The sequence below is a fragment of the Plectropomus leopardus genome, chromosome 17, assembly GCF_026936395.1.
Source record: "Plectropomus leopardus strain MGB_pleo_1.0 chromosome 17, ASM2693639v1, whole genome shotgun sequence".
In the NCBI taxonomy this organism is placed as follows: domain Eukaryota; kingdom Metazoa; phylum Chordata; class Actinopteri; order Perciformes; family Serranidae; genus Plectropomus; species Plectropomus leopardus.
In genome coordinates, this window is record NC_142192.1 from 19,621,236 (window position 1) to 19,640,713 (window position 19,478).

A 19,478-nucleotide genomic window follows, 5' to 3' on the forward strand; every position below is an offset into this window, starting at 1 on the left:
TTAATTGAGATATTTTGCGCTGGATCAAAGTGATGGACAAAAAGACCAACTGACATCACTATCCAAAACTGGAAGCAGGGTACCTTATCAATCCTGTTTAGTCTAGCACAAATCATACACATTGAGCTACAGAAACCACAGCAACGAGTGCTTAGCAACAAAGATGGAGATCAAATTTTTAATAGCACTTTGTGTCCAATGTTTTTAGGCAGAAAAGTACCAGCAGCTTGATCACGCTGCTGCAAATCACTAGATTTGTGTTCTGACATCTACAGTTCACCCCAGCTAACTCTGTGCCGTGTAGCCTGTGAGTTACATCAGCAGCAAAGTAAGATTTGCTTTCATGGTGACATTTACCAGACGATTTGAGTGTGTTCTTATTCTGTGGTTCTCTGTTTTAATTGCTGGGGATAATGCCTGAGATAACATCACCATGTGGTGAAGATGTTTGGATGACCTTTTCCGGCTATACTTTAATGACAAACTCTGCTGCTGTATTGCTCCTGCTGCTGTCGGTGTGTGTGACTAGTGTGCATGTACATCGGTGTGTTCTGTGCAGTGTAATCACATAGAGCTCAGACGTGTATCTGTGCTGTATATTCTAATATATACTGTCTTTGCAGACATTTATTTAAAGGAGTGTCTGAGGAAAACCTCTCAGCCTCCAGACACACATTCATGATGCGATCAAGTGTCGGCCTCAATAACGCAGGAGCCTTTATTTGATGTAAGCTGGCTTCACACTAAAAGTCTCTACAGAGCAGTGCAACCTTAACTGGTAGACCAAAGGTGATGACTCAATGTCCCAATTGTCAGCAAGGGTCCAAATATTCAGTGAGGCATTGATATTGATAAGGGATCAATACCAACCCACAGAGACACAGTAAAACACTGCTTTTGTTCGTCAGGACAGTAACAATTCTTAAAGTTAATGGACTTTTAATGACATTGGCAGTACAAAAGACAAACTGTATGCATCAAGTTCCAAGTCGATTTCAATTTTGACCTTGTATGTTGGTGACCTTTCAAAACGTAACCAACAATAAGATGTCGATGAAAACTGAAATAAGATTAAATAGATGGGGAAAAGTTTGGTGTATCCAAAGTTATCTTGACCTTCTTTTGTGTGAAGCCCAACTCACATCAGAATTTAACCCCCCTACAGTTTACATAAACAAGGAAATTAGCTCTAGACGGTGCTGATTCTAGCACATTTGGTGCTCTAGGCAAGCCTCCACCCACCCCCTGATAGCTTATACCAACACTGATGTTTGTTTATTGATTTTTGTTGTTGTTGAAAAATCTTCTTTTGTGCCAGGAAATCCAAGAAATCAACATTATGAAAAATACCTGAAATGTTTTAAGACTAATTAAGCACTTCATTGTACTGCCTTTGAATGAGCCCAAATTCAATGATACACATTTATGACACGACCTTTAATATAACTTTTCACATGAGAAATTGCTTCAAAAGCCTTCTTACCATATAAAATATTTCATAGTTCCCTCTCTAATATCTATTTTATATTTCTGTGACAATAACAAATTTCTCCTTCAAGCAGCTGTATTTATTTAAATTACTCGCCGAAAATACTCATTTTTACTGAATAGAGCTTCCACGCATATCATTGTAACTCAATGCAACCTGTTAGTTGTGGCCCCAGGTTGCTAAGAGGTAGCATGCTCTTACTGCAGAATTAACACTGATTTTTTTTCATTTCCATTCCCTCCACATAAATTTCTCTGACATCCACTTGACTCCACAATAACTTTGGCGTTACCCATCAAAAATCGCATCATCTGTTGTTCAGACTGTGATGACTCATTTATAGTTCTTTTCTGGGGAAAATTTTAGCTCCCCCCTCTGGATGGTGCCCTAGGTAGCTGCCTATATAACCTATGGCAAGCAACGCCACTGGCTATAGAGACCAAACTATTTTTTTTGTACCAGAGTTTAAACATTGTAATTACTGCTCTAAAGTTGGGCATTTTAACATGGGGGTCTATGGGGACTTACTCAGTCTTGGAGCCAGCCTCAAGTGGCTATTAGAGGAACTGCAAATTTTGGCACTGGCACCGCTATTATTTCATTTTTGCCTCAAGATAGATGTGTTTGGTTTTCTCAAAGTTTAATGTTATCAAGAAGGTTTGCTACTGGTTAGCAGTGTATATCATGTCATGTTATTTTCATGTCAGTGTTTATAAAATATGTCCCTCTGGGAGATTCACAGTGATTGACTTTGGCTCTACAAGACAGTTTACTTATTATGGTAACGTCATTGGCAAAGAAATATTTCTGGTAATAAATCTGACTTTTTTTTAATGCTGGAATAACACAGCTAAAAACCTGAACATGTTGCCAGCCTATAATATCTATGCTTCCTTGCACTAAACACAACTCATATCACCATTGTGTGTTATGGCCTAAAACAAATTAAATTCTTTACATTGGTTTTTGCCACAGAACCACCCAATCACACTTAAAGTAATGTCAATAAATCTGTTATTTTTTGGTAATTTTGAATGACAGATTGGTTTGTCTGTTCAGACTTGGTTAGAAGTGCATGAAAAGCAAGTGATGACCAAGTGGACCTGCTGTGTGGAATAAAAAATGCATGAAAACCTATGTATGCCTTTAAGATTGAAAAAAAAACTAACAACAAATGAAACACCCTGAAAGTAGCTATCAGTGCGTGTCTGATGATTGATAGAAAATTGACTAAGCGTTTTCTAAGTGCCCTCTCCTTTTAGGAGACACTTTTTAAAAATGTCATATGTTTTATTGCTTTGTACATTGCACTGCACTTTGTGCTGAAAATAAGTGTAAATCTGATATGACATTTTATAACCTGAAATTGAGGGAACATAGTTTTGACCTTTAGAAGTAGATTAATGTGTATGCCCTATTAGATATTTAATGTATGTCAGACTCAAATGTCTGTAATGCTTCTCTGAATTGCAGACTATTTTTGCAAAATTAAAGCCAGTTTATACAGATGTTGTTACTAGCACTAAAGAAGGTAGGCAGTGATTTATGCTTCATTAAAGATGTGCCTGCTCACTGCTTCAGTCAATGATTGATTGGCACATCCTCTCTGTGAGGAAGGGCCCATGAAAATAAGATCACAGTTGCACAATTGCATGCAAAATTTCCAAAAATATAATGAAAGTTTCACAAAAATTTCCTGTCCATGTGTGCATCTACCTTGTGTTGGATATGACCTGTATAGATGTTCACCTGTCTCTATTCTTTTTTCCATTGGACAAACAGCTCATAATTCTGTCTGTTCATGCACCTGCTGATGTTATGACAGATCCAACAAGTGCAATCAGAGCTTTTAGGCAGACAGCTCCATACTTTTACTCTGTAGTTTTTTTCCTTGGTCGGTATATTTTAATGGGCCAAAGAGAAGTATATTTATTATGTAACCACTGCATATGTAAAAATATTCTTTGCATGTTTTATAATGATAATGCCCTCTTACTGAGTTGTTGGTGCAATAAAATATCTGTTTATGTTCATCTTGGGGGGTGACTATTAGGGTTATAGACCCTGCTTCAGATATTTAAAATCAACATAAAATTAATGTGATCATTTTATTTAGATTTTGCTTCTCAACCCTTTTCATATAAGTTTTCTGTGCTGTGTGCAGATGAATTTCCCAAGCTTTTTGACCCTTTGAAAACTGAGCAAATTGGTTTGATTTCTTTCAAAAACATAGGAAAAAGGAAATGACCAACTTGACAAGAAATGTCCCACAAATTGCAAGAAATTAGTAAAAGATGACAATACAAATAGTTTTAAATCAATTAGGGGAGGATAATTACAAAACTATCCAAATATAGGGAAAATGTTCCCCCAAAATATATTTATAAGTATAACAATTTTATATTTAAATGATTTTACAGAAAAAAATATAATAAACTACATGAAAGAATTACATTTCTCAGCACTTTTTAAAGTTCAATTTTATGTTTGTTTTTATTCTTCTTCTTCTTTGTTTTTTGCTTATTTTTTTTTATTTTTTAATGCTAATTGTGACTTCTTTTACCAATAATTAGCTGATTTTTGGCTCATGTCTTAAGTTGCTAATTTCCATCTCCCTATGTTTCTAAAAAAATCACATCAATTTGCTCTGCTTTTAAAAGGTTAACCAAATGTGCCCCTATGAGTCAATACAAAAACGAAAGACATCTGGAAACAGGCTTGCCCTTGGCACATATCAAATTTACACCCACATAAAAAGGTAAATACCCTGCAAGGCTGCACAGATACAAGCTGCTGATTGTCCTTCCTATTACAGCTTTATGGAAGGTGTAATTCATAGACATCACCCACCAGTGAGCCTTAACCGAGAATTGTCTCCCTTCTGAAAATTATCAGCTCACATACAGTGCCTCCAAAATACCTCAACCAGTAAAAGAGCCTATAGAGGAGTGGATAAGATGATGGAGAATTATATGCTGCTCGTGTTATCTGTTGCTGCGAGTGGAGGTTTCCTCTATTTCTACTTCTGTTTTATGGGAAAAACACTGTGGTTAGTCTGATGTGTTCAAACCCATTTTTGTTTTCAATGAAACATGTTTAATCACAGCTGTAAATTCACCATCTGAAGGTAATGTGTCAGTGGTAAACTATACACACACACACACACACTCAGCGTATCTGACTGATGAATGTGTAGCTGAGTGTGTGTGGTGGGGCAGAGGCTCATGGCTGAGGGTCAGCCGCACATTTTCCTCCATCTAATAAACCATCCACTTCAGAGGACACTCCTGCTGAGCGCTGCAGACCAGTTCCTGCCATTCTTCTCAAACCTCCAAGGGCGTGCACATCACTCATGTTGCCTTTCCTTATGCTATGTTGTCCAAACACGCTGCTGTTCGCTAACAAACAACCATGTCTGCTACAGTAGGGTAAAACTATAAACTTTATTGATTTGGGAGGGCTGGCTGAAGGGTCAGTCTAAACATGAATAAAAAAATAGATATCAATCATCTTGGTGACACCATTAAATGTTTTGTTCTGCTGACCAGCTGTTCAAAACACAGAGATATTCAGTTTACAGTGATGTAAAGGAGCAAATTCATACAATGCAACCTCCCATTCTGAAAAATGAAGCCAACATGGAAGTGCCAGAAACTGTAGTTCTTCAAATGGCTACTTAAGGCTGGCTAAAAATGCCTGTCAGTCCCCATTGACTCCCATGTTAAAAGCCCCAACTTTTCCCTAATTGCCCCCTTTATGACAACCACTGGGGGTGAATAACTCACCTGTTTAGCCTAAACGGCACTGAGGCTTTATGTCATGCATAATTAAAGGTGGGGCCACTATGAGTGACATGTCAGTGCTTTCAGTTGACAAGTCGCTACCATGGCGACAATGTTGGTTTAGTAACGTAAGCATGGCCATGGCCAACCTTTTGCTATTTCTTTGATTTTTTTAGTTCATGAAAGTTGTAATGTTTTGGTTGACTAAAAAGTCTTGCCCAGTGTTTTTGTTGTTGTTAATGTACTAAAAGACCCTCTATGAAGTCAGATTTTCATTTTTTTAAGTAAGTACATTTTGTTTAATGGTTTTAAGCCTGTTTTTCACCAGCAAAAAATTAGCATTAGCATTATCACAGTTAATCATAGCTGTAAATGTAATATGCTGAAGTTAGCAGCTAGTGCTAGGGTTATTTTTACCCTCTTCTCCCTCCAAATGTGGTCACTCCAACAATCCAAGATGGCGACGGCCAAAATGTCAAACTTGATATCTCAAAACAGAAGCCCACAATCCAATATGTGATGTCACCATGGTTGCTTCTATTATTTTATACAATCTATGATTTGAACCTGAGGGACGTGGAAATGTTTGGCATGTTTGCTTGATAAGTGACTTAAACTATTAATTGATTGCCAAATTGTTGCCAGTTAATGTTCTTTTGACTGACTTAGTTAAGCGTTACAGATCCATCAGATATAATACTTTTTTGCTTGTTTTCTAAGGAGGGGATGGAAAAATCAAACATCACAGTCTTGTATTACTTGATACGAACTTCAGAGTTGTGTTAAATTACTTTAGATTTGACTTACTCATAGTTTCCAGTCTCATGATGTTGCATTGCAGCCACCATTTGGAAATAATTGTTTATACGTTTGCCATTAGTTCATTCAGTTCAGTGCATCATGGCACCATGGTACTTTGTTGTTGCCTTCAGAAGGTACATATTAAAAGCCTCTTGTGCTTTTTATTTTGGTTTCTTGGATCATAAATTTGAATTTGTGATTATTATTTAAGTGAGATCAGTGGTTTCATTTCACAAACCTGAGGCTGAGGTGTTCCAAAACATAGCCGGATTAACGCTTTTCTGCCAACACTATAATACAAGTCCTTATTGCACTTGTCAGTAAAGATTTAGGTTCATAAAGTATACATTTAATGCATCACCTCACTTTTTTTTAAACTCACATAAGCATGTGGACGTGGATTTCTTTTAATTCCAGACAAATAATGTCTGGTCATTATGTTCCCTTTGTGTCATTCCAGATCATTAGCTGTCCTTCCACAGTGTCTCTTTGAAGGTTATATTCCTTGTATCTCCTCTTTAAAAAACATAACAGGCTGTGGAGCTTTTTTTTTCAATGCACCTTGTGCATCCAAAGATACACAAATTGCCAGAGCAAACAAGTCGGTGGCTTCGGGGCTTGTTTCCGACTGACGCTGAGGTTACTCTATCTCACTTAAGTCTTGTCCTGCCAGAGTTTGTTTGAGTACTCTTATTAAATCGCCATACTGTTGTAGCTCTCTCCATGACCTGCCAAGGATAAAAAATCTGTTTACTGTAAATTGCACCCAACTTCCTCTCAAATACCATCTGCTGCCCGAACTGTGCTTCGCTCACAACCTCTAAAAATAGACCTCCTGATTGGCTCCTGAGGAGACGGGGGGTCCACATCAGCCTCAAACCCCCTCATTGCTTGTTTATGAGTCTGGTTTTGACTTATGGCAATTTTCATCTCCTGTAGTCCAACATTACATGCACCAATCTACTTAATGTCTAATGAAACTGGCGCGTTTGCATTCAGGTTGGACTAGCAGGGTTTTGAAGCCAAATACTGGCACAGAGTTGTTTGCTTTGGTTTTAACAAATTAAAAGATAAAAGCAAAGTTCAAATTAAAATATTTTGTGATTTTATCAGTTTACATTAAGGGCTTCCCTTACACAACCAGCATACAACTGATGCAATTATAGTGCTATGGATATCATACTCTAGAGTAACATTAATTTACCATATCTGTCATATTACAAAGATATGGTTGTGTAATGGTTCTTAACAAGATTGTCAGTCTAATGCTGGGCACTTTGTGTTTGAAATAGTAGCATGGGAACATATTTTACTATCAGAATATGTGTTATGTTTTAAGAAAATGCCAGTGAAAACAAGCACTTTTAAGTTGCCGTATTCTTTTTTTTTTTTTTTTTTTGTCTACTGGTCTGCAGGATTGTGTGGTCAATAAAATCAAAAGGCTTTATCATATTATTAAATATCCTGGTATAAAGTTGGTATAAAGTGGACAGTTGTCCTGAAAGTGGTACCAGAGGAAAGATCATGGAGGGTAGACAGGGTAGTATGTGATATGCCTGGTGTAAAGTTCAGAGTTTGTCCAGAGGGTGGTGCTAAAGTAACAAAACAGGTGATGGTTCATCCTGTGAGGAGAATGAATGTGCTCAGTTAATCGTGGCAATGTCTGTATTTGTTGTGTTCACGTGGACTTTTTTTGCAGTGCAGCTGAAGTCACAACATTCATTATTTTGGAAGTAAAATCTTGCCAAAGAGATTTTTAGATGAACTAATTATTTAAAGGAAGAAAACTATCTTTGAGGATACCTCAGAAATGCCCCTGTACTCTTTGATTCTTTGAGTGGGCAGGCAGTGATTTGTTTGATAGAAAGCTAACTGATACTGCAATTTTCCCTTGTGGGTTTTTCAGTGAGCTAAGGTGCAGGACAAGAATTGCCTTTGTTTGCAGATCAAACAGTAACATTAGTAGTACATGAGATGAGACAAAATGTGAAGAGAAAGTGAAAGCGGTCAGTCTTTTTCTGTGTCTTCTTCACTGTTGTTCGCAGTGAAATGTGTGCACGAGCAGTGATTGACAATGATGTGCACGCCCTTGGAGGTTTGAGAAGAATGGCAGGAGCTGGTCTGCAGCGCTCAGCAGCAGTGTCCTCTGAGGTGGATGGTTTATGAGATGGAGGAAAATGTGCAGCTGAGCCCATTTAGGCTAAACTGTAGACACTCTGATTGGTTGCTTTTTATTAAGACATGGTGGATTCTTGTATATGCCACCAAAGTGGATGTGGCACCAAAGAGAAGGTCAGTGGATCATTGAAACCACATGGATTCATCAGGCTGTTTCAAAGAGCTTAGTCAGATTTTGGATGTCAGTGTGGTATGGCAACCTCACTGTAAATCTAAAAACTCAGCTCACTTGTCTGGCACACACCACCATGTCGGTGACAGGAGGGAATGAATACCAGGTGCAGTTTTGTTTCTGTGTAGTTTACTTTATTGTAACTGTTAAGGCATTTATAGGCACAGCATCTAAGTCCAAGACAAATTTTCCAACAAAGACAATAAAGTGTATCATATTGTGTCGTATGTTGTCGAATCATGTCGTGCTGTATCGTATCGTGTTGTATTGTATCGTATCGTATCGTATGGCATCGTATCGTATCATATCGTATTGTATCGTATCGTATCGTATCGTATCATATCGCATCGCATCGCATCGCATCGCATCGCATCGCATCGTATCGTATCGTATCGTATCGCATCGTATCGCATCATATCGTATTGTATTTGGACCATGAATCTGAACCATCCTTACAGCATGTGGCTATACTCAGCTTTGTGAGCAATAAAACTAGGATGCATAAGTGACAGTAATAAAGTTAGTCGTATCATTCAGTACCTAACATTCTTAATTAATTTTGTGTGAAGTACCCTCTTTAAAGAAGTATCTCTTCTCAATCACAACTCCACTCTCCCTTGGCCCCCTGTGTCAGATCTTAATGATAAAAGGCCATTCCATCTTTTTATAGACTTAAAAAGATTCCAAAAATATACTGTATGTCATTTACATGTAACTGCTTGAATATTTCAAAGTCCTCCCAAATCTGATCATAGTTGCCCTTAAACCCCTCTCTGTTCAGTGGTGTTAAAAAATGGCAGGTACTAGAAAATACCTACTGAAGCGCAAAACTTTTCCATGCCTGCAGATAAAGCAGCTCGTAGAAAAAAGAAAGCTGAGGAATCTATAATAATCTTCCAGAGGCAGAGCCCCGATCTTCAGCTCTGCACATATTTAAAGGTCACCGGCGGTTTTACAAGTAGAGGTAAGGGCGTTTATTCATTTCCATGAATTGGCTGATCTGTCACTGAAGGCTTGTTTATGAGCGGTTTGTTCCTCTCTGCGCTCCTCTCCAACCACAGTGCTCATTTCAGCCGCCATAAAATACACAATTGCTCCGATTCATCACTGAATTAGTGGAACGCTGACGGTTCCCACCATGCTGCTGTATGATCTCTGATCCAGGTGCAGCCACCAGCTATTATTGTATTAACTGATTAGCTGAGACTATCATGTTAGGCTGATTGAAGTGATATAGGCCTAATACACTTCACTGCCTGTCCACAATACAGAGGGTTTGATGATGAGGTGTCCAGACCTACAGGCTCCACTCTGATTATCTATATTGACATTTTTGCCCCGCTGATATTTAATCACATTATAATCTCACAGCAATAAATGTCGCTTTTGGACTTCAACACATTTTAATTTTTGTGAGTTTTTACTTAACTGAGGCATCTCTTGAAATCACAAGAAAATACTTAAATGAGAAAGTTGTCTTGATTTTGCAGTCAGAGATGAGGCGATTATATCCAAAGTCAAGCAATCCAATCGGCATAAAAATGTTTGCATTGTAGATTCCTGTGAACCACAGATTTGTTACATTTGTATGTTATTTTGTAGCCAATATGCTGAAACTTCACCTTTCTAACAACACTGTGGTTAATGAGTGGTTATGTTTAGGCATAAATAAAACTCACCTGGGTTAGGGTTAGGGTTTGGTTTGCAGCTTGGCAAGCATCTTGCCAAAGTGACAAACCATCCACTATCCCCTTCATTACAATGGCCGTTCTTTAAATGAAAATCAACAAACCAAAATCTGTAACGTTGCCCTGTGCTCCACACCTCCAAGTCCTCAGATTTTGTGTAAATCAGTAGAAAATAGCGTAAAGATATGCTAGGCTAAATCCTCGAGCTACAACAGGGTGTTAAGGTCCTCTTAACAATTAGTAATACAGGATATTTTCAGTTTGTTTAAACAGAATACCCACAGGCCACATACACATAGAGTATTTGCATCGAAGGTAGCATCCCTGAACATCAAATACAAATGCAGAGGGATACGTAGAGCGTAATATGAAGATGTGGAAGTCCACTGACAAAGTGGCAATATGTGACGTGTTGGTCAGACACAGTTAGAGGCTAGCTGGTTAAGATAGCGGAGCATTTAGCAGCTAAAGAGACAGATACTTCCCTCCGTACAGAGCAAAAAGAGTCATTTATGTGTCATTTGCATCATTTATGTGTTTATGCATTCTGTGTTATTTGGGCCCCTTCAAGCCATTGTGAGGAAAAAAGGAAAGTTTAAACATCTCCTAAACATGATGACTTTGATAACATTTCAGGAAGCCGTTTTGATGCTGATTTTTGTTGGTTGGTGTCTTTACAGCAAAACTCAGCGGGCTGACATTGAGGAAAAACAGCCATTTAAGCAGAGCATGGTGCCGAGGACAGATACTGATGCTCAGCTTGCTGCCTGTGTATAATATTGTGAAAGGTCGTTCTTCTTTGCCCAGCATTTTTAGTACAGTTCTATCTCTCACCTCCAGCTCTGCCGTGGGGTGATAGCACCAAGGAGCGCTGTAATTTTCCTGCGTTTTCTCATCTTTATCTTCTCGGCTGGTTTGGCTCTGTATGAGCAGAGCGTGTCCTACACACACCCCGGAGTGTAATCTCACATTGTGTAGCAGCTTCATTTAAATGAAGCCCTTCTCAGGGTCATCACCCCACTCTCTCGCTCAAACACACACCTTCGAGGAGTGACTCAGGGGCCGCAACCCACACTGGCCCTTACATACAGCACACACAGCAGGTGGAGGGAATGTATCTGTGTTCATCACATACACTTGATAAAATAGTGGACATAGCCACGATGTCACCCATTGGTTTGTAGACTTCCTTTTGGAAGCCCTGAGTTTTGCATTTTACTGTCGCCATCTTGGATTTTTAGAGCCATAAGTAACCATAATTGAAGGGAAGGTAGCATGGTTAGCGCGGTGCATTTACAGCAATGGTTAACTGTAAAAATGCTCATGCTAATGCTTACCCAGCTCGCCATCAGTGTCTTTAGACGTTCATATTTGGTTGAATTCAGGTCGACGTCAGGTGACCAAAATTTCAGTGTCATGTTCGGCATTAAAAGCCATTACACTATAAAGTGACCTTTACTGTTTATTTGCACTCTGGTTAGATGCCAACTCCTTTTCGTTGTAATGTACTTCTATTGTGCAATGACAATAAACTAATCGAATCTAATCTAATATATGTGATAGGGGACAGTTTCGAACACAGCTTATGTTTAGGCACTGAAGATGTTACAATCAACTTTCATGAACTGAAAATGCACTGACATAATGACAGCAGCATGATATAAATCTAAGGTTATGCCATGCTTAAATTTCCTAACCAATGTTGTCACCATGGTAGGAACTCAAAGTGGCAATGCCCTTAATTATGCATAACTTTAAGCCTAATAATAATCAAATAAGTGTATAAATATAGAGACCAATACCTTTTTTGTACCAGGCTGTAAACATGTTTATTTCTGCTGTAACAATGGGCACTTTTACTGGGCACTTTTTTTTAGAAATGTGGAGATTAACTCACTGTTGGAGCCAGCCTCAAGTGGCCATTAGAGGAACTGCGGTTTTTGGCAATTAGCTTTATTTTTCAGCACCTGAGGTTGCTTACTTCATATCAGGCTTACTTAAAATCGTGTTGTATTTACTTTTACTTGTGGTTAAAAACTGCAAAGACAATGTTTTCCTCAAACCCTAGAATAGAACTGATAGCTATCATGTTGTTACTGTCCACATCCATAAAACATGTAATATTAGTAAACTTGGTAGGAGTTGTATAGGGCTTCAAAACAGTGGAAGAAGAAGCAGCAGCATTAGAATGTGCTGGAGCTCCGTCAGCTGGCTGCAGGCCTTAGCTCGCAGCGGGGAGCCTCGGCTGGACGGCTCCACGCCACTGGAAGGCAAATCACATCACACCCACCGTCTGAACCACACACGATAAGGCTTCATTACCATACGTTTATTTTATCCCGTTGAAACGGCTGCTAAAACAAAAGGGCAGTTGATTATTTTTCCTTGATCAGTGTAGCATTCAAGGCGTCTGATTTGAAAAGGGGCGGGAGAGGGGGGTGCGATGAAATCCCTCCCAGGGAATTGGGGAAGGCTGACATGCATACAAGGCAGGGAGGACGGCTGGATTCTCGAGGTGGGATCAGCCTGTCCAGCCTCCACAATGGGCCCACGAGACGAGACGGACACACAAAAGAGCTGAATCTGACAGTCCGTCCACTCTGCCGGCCACCGTCTCCAGAGATGCCGAGCTGGCCGCCGGCTCCTCCACTATTACAAAAGCTTCCTTCAGCATTGTACTGAATATTTGACAGATTTGACACATTAGACTCAGTTCACAGAGCTATGGCCACATGGGGAATAAACTCATTTAAATAGGAGGGGGATGAAACTTTAGAGTATGTTCATGTCTGTCTGGCTGCATTCCCATATAATACCATGCTATAACCATCCCTATATGCTTTGTTATTAACGGAGGTGGGGAATTTTAGCATTTCCTGTTCCATGTTCCAAAGTGGGCCATACCTATGACTTCCTCATGGCATTCATTATCCATGATACAGTCATGTAATCAAATGCTGAAGAATCCAGTAGAAAGTGGATCAGCTGTAGGAACACAATGCCTAAATGGTAGGTAGACCCCCTTTTATTTGAGGCATATTAAAAGAAAAGTTAGTGCAGTAACACTATGCAAAAAAAGAAGGCAACCACAAAGTCAGCTAAAATTTTGCAATCCTTTGTCACAGATTTTTGCCAAAGGGGACATTCAGACTTAAAACAGCTCTGCATTAAAACAAAGACAGGGCTAAAGTGGTGAGGGCATGTTGCTTCAGGTATCAGGGAGACAATAGGCCTTTTTAAACAGAGCACCCAAAACTTTTTTTTTTACTTTTCTTTTTTAAACTGAGCCAAAGAGAGCTGGCATAATGCAGCCCCAATGTGTGATTTTAGATAGCATGCAGGGATTTTGGAAGCAAAAGACCCATGACGTGTAACATAAGAGCGTTGGCATCGAGTGTGATGACTCCGGTTGCAATCCGTTTTCATTCCAGATCGTCAAAAACAGATGCTTCGTCGCACCCTTCAGAGTCTCAAAGCAATGCCAGACACATTCTTAAGCACAACAAAACCACTTGCTTAGGTTTAGAAAAAATGGTTGGGTTATAATAGGTATGTTGCATAACAATAACATAACATAATGTGTTCAATGTGTTTTCAAAGAACGGGTCATAGGATGCTTTATGAAAATGCGAGCACAAAAGTTTGTATAATATTATACAAATTAATGCCCCATGAATGACGTTATGTCCTTAACATAGTTACATAATTAGCATACAGTTATGAAGGTTTAGGCAATAAAAGTTACAGTGGTATAGGTCAAATGGTTGTGTCTGTTTAGGTTTAGGCAAGTAAAGTCACTGTGGTTTTGTTTAAGAAAAGAAACAGGACATACCTTAAAATCAAAGTTCGCATGGTATCAAACATGCGTCTCTCTTGTTTACTCTCAGGTGTATTGGTCACATGTTTGCAGCAATGTATGAATTTGGGTGCAACATTTTTCGCAATTTTCTGGAATTTTATTGACAACAACAACTAATTGATTATTTGAGAAAAAAAAATCTAATTGACAATGAAAATAATTGTTTACTGCAGCCCTATTGATTGTGTGTGTGAGTGATAGATTACATTTTCTTCTAGATATTATACTCTAATGTGATTCCCGGCTGCTGTAGTACAAATTGGTGTGGTGTTTAATGGCACAATAAACAGTAACCCTCTAGCTATGATTTCAAAGGACACGCCTCCCACCAAACACCAAGTGTTGAGGTGTTAAGTGTATATTTAAAGTCAATGAAAACTTTCTGGCAATCTTGCAAAAAAAGTCCTAAAGGTCCATTGTGTACGATTTAGTAGCATCCATAGACTATAAAAATAATGGAAGTAGCTACTCTGATGTCACCTATTGTTTTTTGGACTCCTGTTTTGAAGGCTCAAGTTTTGCACTTCGACTGATGACATCGAGGCTGGAAGTGACCATATTTGGACGAGTGAGTGGAGCTGTGGAGGAGCGAGGAGTGGATCTGACAACCCGTCACTTACGAGGCCACGTCCTTAAATATGCGTAACTTTGGGACTTCATGAAATGTAAACAGGTGAGTTATAAAAAAATTCACCCTGTACAATTGTCATGAATGTTTCAGATAGCTATAGAAACCAAAATCATTTTTGTACCAGACTGTAAACACGTTTCTTCTGCTGTAAAGTTGGACATTTTAGCACAGGCCTGTATAGGGGTTGGCTTTATTTTGGAGCCAGCCTCAAGGGGCTACTTACTTTTGGGATTCAGTAGATGGCGGACTCCATGGAAGAGGACCTGCTCCTTATGTAGGTATGAACAATATAAACGCCTCATTCTAAGATAATTCTTCTATAAAACTTCTATATAAAAACTATATAAAACTTCTTTTTATATTTTCAGGTCATTCTGAATATAATATTCCTTTTCTGCCAGTAAATGCACCTAAATCCTACACACCAGACAGTTAAAGCAATGGATAAATGGTTGAAATGTCCATCTTTTGCCACCCAAACTCCGATAGGACGATGAGGGTACATCGGCTTCCACTAATGTCACGTCTTTCCAGCGTTGTCACTTATAAAAAAAAAACTGTCACTCTGCCTGTTCCAACTATAAAATGATTTCTGCCTCCAAGAATGTTTGTACATCTCAGCTTTTAATCTGTGTTTTCATTAGAGTGTGGATAAAACCAGTGGGTAAAGAAAACAACAACAACAACAAAAATCTCCTATGCAGATCTGTTTATAGCAGCACTGTGGAAGTGTATGTTTAACCTCTGAGCTGTGCCTTGGTGTCAGCAGGACTGATTGGCTGAATGAGAGGGCTCTGATTGGGGACAACTCTCACTAACTACCCGCTAATTTAAAGGCTTGATTGGACGGTGTGTGAATTCAGAGTGAAGGGCAAACCAACCTGTGTGATAGCAACTTTGAATGTCTTCATACACGCGCGTCGGTTGTGTGTGCTTGAGCATGATTCGATGTGTTCCGTTATTGTTTTGTCTTTGATAAATAAGGATTAGATTTAGCATGCAGCTGCGTCTGAATGGAGAAACAGCAGCATTGCTAAGACGGCTACAGGAAACAGAGGATTACAAGCATCTTTTTGCTCCCTAATTTGACTTTAAAAGAGTCTTACCTTTGTTCTATGTGCCCAGTTAGGATGTGCTGGGAGGTTGAGATTAGCACGGAGAATCGAGTTTGTGACAAAGCCGATTAGCAGTTGAAACAGGGCCAACAATGGTTTTCCTCTTAGACAATCTGCATTTTAGAGTAACATTTCTCCTGTCAAGCAAGGGAATGTTTCTATTTCCTGCCCCAATTCTGTGCCAAAATTATTTGTATAGTATTCGCAATAATGCACTGCAACTGTAAAATGTATTAACTGTTTTAACATTTCACAAAATAATGATGGGGACATTTTAGTTTCTTCACAAGGAATCTGCTTCAGCTCCAGCAGTACTGTGGTTGTCTACTGCCATCTGCTGGATAATTCTATTAATATATATCAGAAAATGCATTATTCCAAAACAGGTGTTTGTGAGATTTTATTATTGTAAAATAGGTATCTGGAATAAAAGGCTTATATCAAAACTAGACTGTATACGACTGTTACAGTTGTTCTGTTATAGGAGAATCTATATCCGAAATAACTTGTTTTTTTCTATAAGCATTTTGTCATTAAATTGTAATTGTTCATATTTTATAGTTAGGAAAAATGTCATCAGAATATAATAGTAGTAGTTTTTTTGAACACTGAGGAGGAATCAACTGTTGTTGACCCTTTTTGCATGTGTAAGTAAATAATATAACTGCCATAAATAATTTAATATTAGGATTATTTTATAATTTTTATTATTTATTTAGAAAAATTTAAACATTTTTTCTCTTTTTTTCAAATGTGTAAAAAAATTGAAAACAAAAATGGACTCTAAACAAGCAGTTAAGAAATAACAGGTTAAAGGTCATCAGTATGGTAAACGTCATCTGTAACACTTTATAATAACCAGTAGTAATAAATGGTAAATTGATAGTTAAGTCATAGTTTATTTGTTACTTTGCTGTTGGCAAATAATGAAATGATCATTACTAATGCTATGATTTTAATTGATTTTAATTTAATTAAACATTTTATACATAATATTAAGTATTTGTCAAAGGTCACAAGTGAATTTCAAACTGTATGAACATTATTTGTATGCCATTTGAATAATTTGATTTTTTATGCTATTTTGGATGACATACTGTACTAGGTTTTTATGATATTTTGGAAGACATACTTTACAATGACTTTATTAAGCTATTTTGGACGACAAATTTGGTATGATATTTTAATGTTATTTTGGACGACCTATTGGAGTATGATTTTTTCATGCTATTTTTTTTTTGTTATTTTGGATGACATACTATAGTGTTACTTTTTATGTTATTTTTGGGTGACATACTCTGCCATTTAAGAAACATACTATAGTATGACTTTATTCTGCTGTTTTTGACCAAAGACTAAGACCTAAGACTTTTGTCCAAAGTCTGAAGTTTTCTTGCCATTTTGGACAATACATTGTGCAATTAATTGTTTTAATGCTGTTTTGGACAACATACTATAGTATTACCTTTAACCTCTGTTTCGGATTACATACTATGGCATGACCCATTTTGGGAAATATTCTATTCTATAAAATTTTATATTCTATTTTGTGAGTCATGCATTACTATGATGTTTTTAGGCAACCTTGGTCGACATACCATACTATTTTTTATGGCATTTCTGTCAACAAAGCATAGTAAGACTTTTTTCATCCTTATTTTCATTAAAAAAAAAGTTCTATGACTTTGTTTAATGCTCTTTTGGATGATAAACTATGATATGAGAGTTCTTTTTTTTATTGCTATTTTGGATAAGATACTGTACCATGAGATGTTTATGCTATTTTGAATGACATACTGTAATTTATGTGCAGTTAAAAAGACTCTCTTTTTGATCATTTCACTCACTGTTCCATTCCAGTTCCTACTCTCTCAGATGAGTAAGGGTTTTAACCTCAGGTAATCCAACCAGATCTTTTCCATTATCAATATGCTGTCAAATTTAAAATGGTTGTCTTCATTGTTGCTGTCAGTTGTATTTGCAGGACAAACACGTGGGATTGTCCTCCTTCAAATTCAGATCCAGTCTACAGCACATCCACTGCTCAGTCCTGCAGTCCAGTCCTCAATTATTGATGGCATGGCATCGCTAGACCCTAAATGTCACAAAAGGGTCTTATCACCATATTTCTCATCCTATTGTGCATTTTGTAATATTATTAAACTATTTTTCACTCAAAATATGTTTCCTCTGATTTAAACGCTATTTTAATTTTTTTTATTTGCTATTTTGTTTGACATTCTTCACAATGAATTTTTAATGCTATTTTGGGTATCAAACAATATTGCGACATTGTTGCTATGCTATTTTATGGGGTTTTAAGCTGTGTTTTGGACAATTCATATTTTGACATTTTCCACCAAACTAAAGTATGCCTTTTCTTGTAATTTTTTCGATGTGCTATACTATGGTAATTTTGTCCATTTTTGGAACCTTCTATGCTATGTCGTGTCTCAGCATGCTAAACTGTGTCGTTTTCAGCTGTTTTTTGGACAAGTCATTTTTTGACATTTATCGCCATACTACAGTGTGGCATTTTTGATCCTTCTTTCAACGGCATTTTTGATCGTTCTTTCAACATGCTATATTATAGCGATTGTGGGCGTTTGTGAAACATTCTGTGCTATTAGATGTCTCGGCAGGCTATATAAACTGGTTTTCAGCTATGTTTTGGATGTGTTATATGTTGACATTTGTCGCCATATTATAATATTGCTTTTTTGGTCATTTTTTTTTCACATGCTATTTTATGGAATTTTTGGGAACGTTTTACATATTTTTTCAACACTGTATACTATAAAATGCCTCTGCATGCTAAACTAAGTGGTTTTCAGTTGTTTTATGGAAATGTCAGGCTTTCACAATTTTGACACACTATAGCCTTGCTTTGTTGGTCATTTTTTAAACATGCTGTTTTATGGGTTTTGAGAACTAATTTGGATGTTTTTCCAACACTGTATGCTATCACATGCCTCTACATGCTATAATAAGTGGTTTTGAGCTGTTTTTTGGACGTCAAATTTTGACATTTTCGCTTTTTTGATGATTTTTTCAATGTGCTATTTTATTTGTTTGGGGGCCGTTTTTGAATGTTTTTTCGACACTGTATACTGTTACAAGCTTCTACATACTATACTAAGTTGTTTTCAGCTGTTTTTTGAACATGTCAAATTTTGACATTTTTGTCTTGCTTTTTTGGTCATTTTTTAAACATGCTATTTTATTGGGTTGGGGGCTGTTTTTGAATGTTTATTCAACACTGTATACTGTAACAAGCTTCTAACATGCTACACTAGGGTGTTTTCAGTTGTTTTTTGGACATGTCAAATTTTGACATTTTTGCCTTACTATAGCCTTGCTTTTTTGGTCATTTTTTTCAACATGCTATTTTATTGGTTTTTGGGCTGTTTTTGAATGTTTTTTTCAAAAGTGCATGCTATAAGAAGTTTCTACATGCTATACTAGGTGGTTATCAGCTGTTTTTTGGACATGTCAAATTTTGCTATTTTTGCCTTACTATAGCCTTGCTTTTTTGGTCATTTTTTTCAACATGCTATTTTATTGGTTTCAGGACTGTTTTTGGATGTTTTTTCAACACTGTATATGGAAACACACCTCTATATGCTATACTAAGTGGTTTTACGCTGTTTTTGGAACATCTCAAATTTTGACATTTTCGCCTTACTATAGCCTTGGGTTTTTTTTTTGGTAATTTTTTCAACATGCTATTTTATTGGTTTTTGGGCTGTTTTTGAATGTTTTT

The 19,478-nt window shown here is 37.5% G+C and overlaps 1 protein-coding gene across 1 annotated transcript in view; it reads left to right on the forward strand.

Annotated features, from left to right (window-relative positions):
* The window catches only part of phf14 (PHD finger protein 14), a 90,501-nt gene extending 75,612 nt beyond the window's left edge, over nucleotides 1-14,889 (forward strand). Inside the window, exon 18 of the mRNA XM_088090265.1 lies at nucleotides 14,479-14,889. Within this exon, the coding sequence (XP_087946391.1) occupies nucleotides 14,479-14,502 (24 nt within the window). The 3' untranslated portion in view covers nucleotides 14,503-14,889. The remainder of the gene's footprint in view (nucleotides 1-14,478) is intronic.
* Nucleotides 14,890-19,478: the final 4,589 nt, after the last annotated feature.